The sequence below is a fragment of the Orcinus orca genome, chromosome X, assembly GCF_937001465.1.
Source record: "Orcinus orca chromosome X, mOrcOrc1.1, whole genome shotgun sequence".
Taxonomy (NCBI): domain Eukaryota; kingdom Metazoa; phylum Chordata; class Mammalia; order Artiodactyla; family Delphinidae; genus Orcinus; species Orcinus orca.
In genome coordinates this window covers 112,770,221-112,780,189 of record NC_064580.1, presented here as the reverse complement: position 1 = coordinate 112,780,189, position 9,969 = coordinate 112,770,221, and the positions used below count along the sequence as shown (strand labels likewise).

The window sequence follows — 9,969 nt, the reverse complement described above, 5'->3', positions numbered from 1 at the left end:
ATGGCATAACCACCATGGAAAACAGTAGAGATCCTCAAGAAGTTAAAAATACAATTACCATATCATCCAGAAATCCCACTTCTAGGTATATATCGAAAAAATTTTGAAGTAGGGTCTCAAAGAGACATTTGCACACCCATGTTCATAGCAGTACTATTCATAATAGCCAAGAGGTAGAAGCAACCTAAGTGTCCATTAATGGTTGAATGGATAAAGAAAATGTGATATATACATATAACAGAATATTATTCACCCTTTAAAAGGGAAGAAACCATACCACATGCTACCACACGTATGAACCTTGAAGTCATTATACTAAGTGAAACAAGCCAATCACAAAAGACAAATACTCCTTGATTCCACTCACTTACATAAGGTATCTGAAGTATTCCAATTCATAGAAACAGAAAGCAGAATGGTGGCTACCAGTGGCTGGGGGGAAGGGAGGAAAGGAGAACTGTTTAATGGGTATAGCGTTTCAGTTTTGCAAAATGAATAAGTTCTGGAGATCTGTTGCATAACAATTTGAATATATGTAATACTACTGAACTGTACACTTAAAAATGGTTAAGATGGTAAATTTTATGTTATGCACTTTTAGCACAATAAAAAGATGCATGAAAGAACAGGGAGACAAAGTACAAATTCCCAACAAACCAAGTGCAGCCTCGGCTCTCAATGTATTTACCCGGGCGACCACTGTCTTGGCTGCCCAGACTGGATGTGGGCGTGGAGCGGGAAAGGTGTGCGTGAAGAGAAGAAAGGAAGACTGCTTGCTGCGCCCCAGCCCCCAGCCCCCTGGGGGCTGACGTATGGCCAGGGATCTGTATGTACCTCAGCAACTGCTATAACACTGCCCAAGCCGCCGCCGCTAAGGCGGCTGCCAGCAGCCTAACTGCCGACAGGGGGCAGTGCGACTCCGTGAGTGGCGGCCAGTCGGTCCTCCTCCGGGATCCGGGGCTGGTCTCGGAAGGGAAGGAGGGCGGTCAGATGGAAGAGGGGGAGATCTCAGCAGAGGTGGGAATGGGTCTTTGACGCTTGGCTTCCGGCTCCCAGGCCCCCGGCAGTTAGTGCCTAGCGCTGCCTCTGGCCTGGATTAGCTCTGAACGGTGCTCAGAGAGAGGGTTGGTGACCAGGGTAAACTGGGAGGCCTTCCAGGTTGTCAGCAGGACGGGTTCTTTCAACCCTGAGTGTGTGATTCTTTGGTTTATTTGGAGGTATTAGCCTATTGAAGTTTAAGTAGATTGGTCTAAACTAAAAGAATAGTTCTAGAAAAAAAGAAACTTTCTAATTATATCTGACAGAGCTCTCAAAAAAAAACCATTCCAGAGGTGGGAGCTGCTCATCTATTGAATCTTCCTCTTGGGGTCAAGCTGCCTACAAATTTAAGTGAAAAGGTAAACTAACTTTTAATAGTGCTGAAGTGATTTTCTTGACTGTTTTCAGCTTGCTATTAAACTTGAAACACTGCTATGATTCTGCTTTGAGTCAACTTCAATTTCACACACCAAGTGAAGTTAAAATGAGTTGAAGTGTTCAGTGTCTGAACCTCACTTTAATGATAGAAGCCCCCATGATATGCCTCAGCCACCCAATTCAGCTTTATCTCCAACCCAGAGCCTCAACTCTGAAAGGTCGGGGTTTTTTCTGCCTACCCACACGTACCATGCTAATTCCTACTTCTGTGCCTTTGTTCTTCTGGCTCCTGAAACCTGGCATGCACTCCTCCCTTTCCTGACCTTCAATTTGAGCCATCTTTCAAGAGCTACTATATGAAGCCTTTCCCCAGTGTCCCAACCCCCAATTGTCTCATTCTTCCTTAGAATTTACATTGCCCTTGGCCTGCACTATCTCACTCAGCACTGAAAGTACTATTACTGGTTCAGAGTGCTGCACTCACATTTTTACACATTTTAAGTCCTCTGCCTAACACTCCGCACACTATCCTTAGCTTTAGGCCAAGCCTGAAGGAGGTTGAGAACTCTCTGGTTGAGTGTGTGCTTTGATCACAATAGCAAAAGGTTCTACAGGAATATTTATGACATCCTTACCCTTCCACTCTCTGGGGTGTCATCAAGGATGAGTACAGGGCTCCTTGGTATTTCAGACATTTGTCTAATATATATGATTTTTTAAAGTTTTATTGCTGGAAAACAATATAATTTCTATTTTCAAACCCAATATGTTCTACCCACTCCCATGAATTAGCATTCCTAAAACATACTCAAAGCCTATTTCACTACTAGCGATAACACTCCTTTTTACTTTGTAAATGTAGCCCTCTCTGTTGGTTTCTTTCTCAAATATCTTTTTTTTAAATATTTATTTATTTATTTTTGGCTGTGTTGGGTCTTCGTTTCTGTGCGAGGGCTTTCTCTAGTTGTGGCAAGCGGGGGCCACTCTTCATCGCAGTGCACGGGCCTCTCACTGTCACGGCCTCTCTTGTTGCAGAGCACAGGCTCCAGACGCGCAGGCTCAGTAGTTGTGGCTCACGGGCCTAGCTGCTCTGTGGCATGTGGGATCTTCCCAGACCAGGGCTCGAACTCGTGTCCCCTGCATTGGCAGGCAGATTCTCAACCACTGCGTCACGAGGGAAGCCCTCTCAAATATCTTTTATTTGCCATATTTATATTGTGTTATTCTGTTATTCACTTGTTAGCTACTTCTTATTTCCTGATTTTTTTCCATACTTAATTATACTGATTTGCTCTATATTATACTGATTCCCCCAAAACGTATGCTTTTATTTTTTTACATATAATTCATTTTATTTATTTATTTTTGGCTGAGTTGGTCTTCGTTGTTGCGCGCCGGCTTTCTCTAGTTGCAGCGAGTGGGGGCTACTCTTCTTTGTGCCGCGCGGGCTTCTCATTGCAGTGGCTTCTCTTGTTGTGGAGCACGGGCTCTAGGCATGCAGGCTTCAGTAGTTGTGGCTCGTGGGCTCAGTAGTTGTGGCTCGCAGGCTCTAGAGCATAGGCTCAGTAGTTGTGGCGCACAGGCTTAGTTGCTCCGTGGCATGTGGGATCTTCCCAGACCAGGAATCAAACCCGTGTCCCCTGCATTGGCAGGCAGATTCTTAACCACTGCACCACCAGGGAAGCCCAAAACGTATGCATTTAATCATGGTCAGGTACTATATTCAACTCCTGTAAAGACTAACTTAGTGGGATCCTTCTTTGTCTTTTGGCAAGATCTCCTCAAGGAAGTAAGACTTTATATTTACACATTTAGTTGTTTTTTTTTTCAACTTAACTTTACCCTCATGACCACCTTTTAAGGTGAAGCTATGACAGGTAGATGGTGGCAGAGTTTAGACCAGAACCACAGTCTCCTGATTTCTTAGGCCATGCTCCTTCACCTGACCTTGCTGCTTCCTGAACTGCAAACCACTTTAGCAGAGTGCTACAGAAATGTAATTTAAAGGTCTTTCATATTATTTTGAATGCAAGTGTAAGGGAAATTATAGTATTCTACTGTCTTCTTTTCAATAAGATTAAAATATAACAATGTAATGTACCTGTCTAGCTATTCATTAATCCAAACCTGACAACTGATCCTATTACTTCAACATTTTTAATTGAAGTATAGTTGATGTACAATATTATATGTTACAGGTGTACAACATAGTGATCCACAGTTTTTAAAGGTTATACTCCATTTATAGTTATTATAAAATACTGGCTATAGTCCTTCAACATTTGATAGTAAACTTCTTCTCAAGTAATTTATCTATAAATTAATTTGCTTATTAGTATACTATACTTGAGTAGCACCTATTCACAAACTCCTTAAATTGGTTTTACCATAAAGTAAATAGTAAATACTTTGCCAATTAACCTTGACACTTTGCTTTCAGGAAAAGATACCACGTTAAGTGAAAAGAACAATTTGCCTACTTTTAAAAGTCTGCCCTATGGTCTCCCACCGGCAGGTAGTGATGACATAATAAATTCTTCTGTTCAGGGAAACCAATTATTTTGATTGACAATAGAAAGCTTACCCTGGCCTTAATGAATGGATTTGTTCTTTCCTGATAGGTCAGTAGCCAAGGTTTGGTCAACACATGCCATCACCAACAAAAGTCAACATCTAAAAGAAGCAATAATCAACCCACTAACTGCAGCACTGTTTCAATTGCCATCACTGCTGATTGTTTCTCTTCTAGGAAAGATATGGGCTTCCTGTTTAGTTTCACTGTAAATTAAATCATTGCCCAGAAGGATGTCTCTCTTTGCCTTTTTAAGAAGACATTGGTAGTCAGGGAATCCAGCTTCCTTATATAGGTCCCTTGGGAGAGACAAGAGGCTGGCATCAATCAAGTAGTCAGAAACTTACAAAAGAAGCTTTTCAAGGGAAAAACAAAGCTAGAACCCATCATGCCCCTTCCTGTCTGCTCCTCTGCTCATATTTAGTATCCTACCTACCTTACAGGAACATTTAGGGCCATATCTCAGTGTCCAGGAATGGGATTGAGGCTGAGGCTGCCACCTCCAGCCTAAAGTCAGCTCTGATAGAGAGGAAGAGAAAGGCATTAGATTTACCCAAATCAGCCTCACTTCAGATTCCCTCTGAAGGAGGGAGTATTCCCTCACTTCAGATTCTTCTTGCATGTTTTATTTTCAACAAACAGCCTAATCACTTCAACAAATTGAGGTTTAAAAGTGTGCTTTCATTCATTTTACACGTAGTACTTTTGAATCTGTGTGTTTGCAGCTTTATCAACCTTCTTATGACTTTAACCTGACTGATTCTTATTGTCAACTTTTGGAAACAAGCTATAAAAGCCTGCATGATCCACATTTAAAAATATACTATAGGCGAAAGGATATCCTGAGGAGATTAAAGAAAGGCGGCTATGTCACCAGCAATAATAAGGTGGGTTGAATCCTGCTTCCTGTTAACCAGCAAAAACCTATGGACTTGATAGATGCTTGCTTCTGTACTTCACTGGGAGCCTGTGTCAACTTTTAATTGAGCAATAAAGAATACCTAACAGAAAACTCAATGAATTACTCAGTATTTGAGTAAAGAGAAATCAGGCGGCTGTTTCTAAATAAAATTGTTCCCACTTGATCTTTTTTCTTTGATAAAAGCAAAAGATAAGCACCAAATGATTTGAATATGTAAAGACATATACATACACATTTATTTATTTATGTATTTTCTCTCAGCTGTATTATTAGTGCCTTTCCTCTGGCTCTAAAAGTAATAATGGCACTGTATACCTGTCAAGGAATATTTCCTATACCCTTTGAGAAGACTAGAGACAAAATGGAAACCTAGCAGAATACAGCTTGATAGAATAAATTCTTCTGAAAGTTAACATCATTATTATACTGGTGTTTTAATAACAAATTCATTAAGCATAGTAAATTCTTGATTATGATGTGAACCATATTATTGAAATAATATTATTTAGGTAGAAATTTCCTGGTGATAAACCACTATAGAGAGATATTGCCTTCCAAATTATTACCAAAATATGCTATCACTACCCTTGATCCCAAAATTGTTACTAAAATGAATGTTCTTATGACTCTCTTCTCTGGGAAGTTTCATGATTGTTACAACTTTCTATTTATATATTTGGTTTTTGTTTTTTGTTTTTATAGGTTGTATGTACCTTGAAGGAATTGAATAAGTACAGGCAGTATCTCACCAGTTTAAAACTAGACTTTGAAAGAAACTATATAAGAGAACAAGTAAGTTAAACACTTAAATTTGTTTTATTTGAGGCCTGTAAGAAAGTTTTTATGTAGGTTGTAGAAAAAAGGTTTGGTCTTATACAGAATATTTTCTTATGATATCCTGACCTAGAAGCATTAAGGTAACAAATCAAAAAATATCTCTAAATATCTATGAGATAAAAATGAGACCTCTGCCTTTCACTTAAAGAGAAATTTTCACTTATCTGGAGTGGAGCCACACTAGACTTAAATGCAGGTTAATTAACCATTTGTAAACTATAGGAAGTTTACCAAGCCCTAAACATAAGAAGGCATATCAAAGGACAGGGTTATTTCTGGCCAATATAAAAACTTTTAATTCTTTTTTCTCTCTCAGAAAATGATTGAAAAACAAGTAAATAAGTTGTATGAAACCAAGAGAGCCTGTGACAATTATGACAATACACAGTTCCAAGACTGGCTGTTACAGGAAAGTATACAAACAACTCCAGACCAAGAGCTGTTAATAAAGCAGAGGTATGACCAAAGTTAATGCATTTTTTTGCGGACATATTGTGGACCCCAGAAAGTTGTAAAAGTACTAGAAATAATTGAAAGCAGAATGAAAAAAGTATTAGACACTATTTAATCTCCTGTAGTCTTCAATGTGGAGAGAAAGGAAAGGAGATTAAGAGGTAACAGGGATTGGGAACCTTGGTACCATGGCTAGGGAGGAGAGTTTCTACCTGAGAAACTGGAGTCACTAGGGAGCCCAAGAGGTAAGACAAACTGATATTTGAAGAACAATTCCAAAATCAGATCCCTGACCTTGGGAAACCCAAGTCCATAGTAACAGAGGAAAGAAGGTGTCATTAGCACATTTCAAACTTAAGTTTAAGGAAATTACTGCAAGATCAAAAAGAGAGAGTTGCTGTAACTTCATCTGATGATAATATAAACAGGTGTTATTCCCCAACCAACTGTGTATGTTCATTCAGCTATTACCCACACACATTCAATGTTACCATTCAGCGGCCAAGCCCATGCCCCAGGAGGCAAAGCGATGAATTATATATAGTTCCTCCTCTTTCTCCTTTATCAGGGATGGGGGCCAGTTCTCCATCACCTGGCTCTTATATTTCATGGATTCATGTCATGACATGCCAGAGTATATACTGATTCACCAGAGTGGCAGACTAGTAGTCTACAGACCTACCTATACATGAGAGGTTGTTCAAGAACTTGGGAATTACAGAGAGGCCAGTACCCACTTATTTTTTAAAGGAAATTCAAATCTACTTGTTTTTTGAAGTCAGTGCTTAAGTTGATTTCAGCTGTCTTTGGAAACTCATGTTCCCAGAACTCCTGAGTTATGACTAATCCCCGTGTAAAATGCTTTTAATCACTCTGTTCTATATTTTGCCATTGTCCCAGCCACAACAACAGAGTCTGATAAAATTAGTACATCATGGTGAGTTGGTGGATCTGACTAGCTTAAAAGTCCCTGAAAATCTCTACGTTTCCTGTAGTTCAAGAAATAAAAAGCAACCCAGAAGGTGGTTTGGGAATGTCAGAATAGATAATACCATCATAAGGGAAACACCCAATTTATCTTCACTTATATTTACACTTTTACTTAGATATTTAGATATGATTAGTAGGGAATTAAACAAGCTTGAACACATGGCAGAAAAGCAGAACATACTCCAGATAAAGGAAGAAGAAAGAGGACATTGGGACCACATTCTAAGAAAACTTAGTCTCCGTAGATAAATTGAAGAGGTGAGAAACACCAAATTTTAAATGTTGATGGGAAAATTGTGCATGATTATTTTATTTATAAACATTTTTAACAGTCCCACCATATTACCTGAAGTTATTTCAGGTCTAAAAAGTAAACCACTGTTTATAATTTTTTTAAATAATAAACTGCTATTAATCTTGTATCACTGTTATAACAGACAAGTTTTTAGTTAATACAGTGAGACTGATACCACACATTATATATCCATCACAGTACAGTCACACTTCATCTGCTCTTAAAGTTTTAGAATTTAACTCTAGTGAAAAATAACCATGCCTGTACTCTCACTCCTCAACATTCAGACAAGGCTACTTGTTTAGGTTCTCTGTCAAAATACATTTAAGGTCAACAGATCACATATGATAACCCCCCAAATCCATAAGAGAAAGTCCCCTTGCCAGCATCTTTTTAGATCCATCTTTGGAGCTGGGCTTATGTTTGAATTGTTTCCAGTAAGAAAATAATTTCCTTCCTTTTGCCATTCTGTTGCATCCACCAATATATTCTGAATAAAAAAGCAGTTAGATAAGCCCATTCTAAAGCCAATGTAAGATTTTCATTATGGTTGTCCAAATTTCTGTAAGGCCCTTGATTTGACCTAATTCACCTACTGACAAAGACAAAACAAAACAAAAAAAGATTATGAAAGAGAACCCCTGCTGACTACCATGACATTGTGCTCCTTAGGAATGGAAAACAAAAGAAATGTTACTTCTGGGCTTCCCTGGTGGCGCAGTGGTTGAGAGTCTGCCTGCCGATGCAGGGGACACGGGTTCGTGCCCTGGTCCGGGAGGATCCCACATGCCGCGGAGCGGCTGGGCCCGTGAGCCATGGCCGCTGAGCCTGCGCGTCCGGAGCCTGTGCTCCGCAACGGGAGAGGCCACAACAGTGAGAGGCCCGCGTACCGCAAAAAAAAAAAAAAAAAAAAAAAGGAAATGTTACTTCTAACAAAGATTGGAGAAGAAGTAAAAAGAGAAGCAAGAGTTGAGGAACAACATAGAAAAGTCAAAGAAGAAGCTCACCAGAAGGTAGAGTGAGCTTTGACCAATAATTTGGGCTATTTTGAGGACAGGCTTTTGCCAATTTTGATATTTTAAAGTGTGAATTTTCAGAAGTGGCCTAAACTCACAAGGATATCTATTGATGGAGAGAGCGAGTCTGGTCTGAACCTGGACTTCAAGGGCTGGTCTGAAATGCGACCAGTCTCCAGAAAGTAGGAAATGAGTTAAATTAGATCTAGTTATTAAAATATATTCTTCATGCTGGACAACGAAAGGAAACTTACCCTTATTACCTTCCTAGCCTTGTACTCTTTGTGACTTTAGAAATCTCAAGACAGGAATGAGGGCTCCCTTCAAATGTACCATCATATTTGAAGTATTTGTTTTGCATTTCCAGTGGCAAGTTGATATTAAATTTTTAAACATAAAAATTATGCACCACAACTACAGAGCCCATGCACTCTGGAGTCCACGCACCACAATCAGAGAGAGAAAACCCACACACCACAACGAGAGAGAAGCTCACACACCACAACGAAGAGTCTGAGCACCAAAATGAAATTGAGCTATTTGTAATGAGGTGGATAGACCTAGAGTCTGTCATACAGAGTGAAGTAAGTCAGAAAGAGAAAGACAAATACTGTATGCTAACACATATATATGGAATTTAAGAAAAAAAATGTCATGAAGAACCTAGGGGTAAGACAGGAATAAAGACACAGACCTACTAGAGAACGGGCTTGAGGATATGGGGAGGGGGAAGGGTAAGCTGTGACAAAGCGAGAGAGTGGCATGGACATATATACACTACCAAACGTAAGGTAGATAGCTAGTGGGAAGTAGCCACATAGCACGGGAAGATCAGCTTGGTGCTTTGTGACCGCCTGGAGGGGTGGGATAGGGAGGGTGGGAGGGAGGGAGATGCAAGAGGGAAGAGATATGGGAACATATGTATATGTATAACTGATTCACTTTGTTATAAAGCAGAAACTAACACACCATTGTAAAGCAATTATACTCCAATAAAGATGTAAAAAATATGTATATATTTTTAAAAAATGTCTCCAGACATGTCCAAATTCCATTATCCCCTGGGATACAAAATTGCCTCCCATTGAGACCCACTACCTATCCTCTCTAATTCCTCCCCACAACCCCATATACAGATTAGGCTATGGTTCCCTCCTGTTGGGCATGAAAGGATAAATAAAATCTATCTTGAATAACTTTGTCATCAGCACTATTAAAAATAAATATTACTGTGTTTTTTTAAGCTTCTTATCCAAAGATCAAGGAAATGAGTATCACTGCCGGTCACCAGAAATTACACCAAGGACAAAAACGTAATTGTAATATTATGATTAGAAATACTAAAATAGTAATTTGTGTAAAGACTGGATTTGGTACTGATTGCTTCTGCTTATAAGATGGATAAATCCTCTGTTCTCTGTTATAAATGATGGATTTTGAGTAATGCTTACCAACAATGCTACAGCCG

The 9,969-nt window shown here is 39.4% G+C and overlaps 1 protein-coding gene across 1 annotated transcript in view; it reads left to right on the top strand.

Annotated features, from left to right (window-relative positions):
* Positions 1-828: 828 nt before the first annotated feature.
* Positions 829-9,969, top strand: part of LOC101286057 (fibrous sheath-interacting protein 2-like) — a 58,506-nt gene continuing 49,365 nt past the window's right edge. Inside the window, 7 exon segments of the mRNA XM_049704539.1 lie at positions 829-1,017; positions 4,714-4,875; positions 5,613-5,702; positions 6,064-6,203; positions 7,307-7,448; positions 8,158-8,168; positions 8,399-8,498. Of these exon segments, the coding sequence (XP_049560496.1) occupies positions 829-1,017; positions 4,714-4,875; positions 5,613-5,702; positions 6,064-6,203; positions 7,307-7,448; positions 8,158-8,168; positions 8,399-8,498 (834 nt within the window).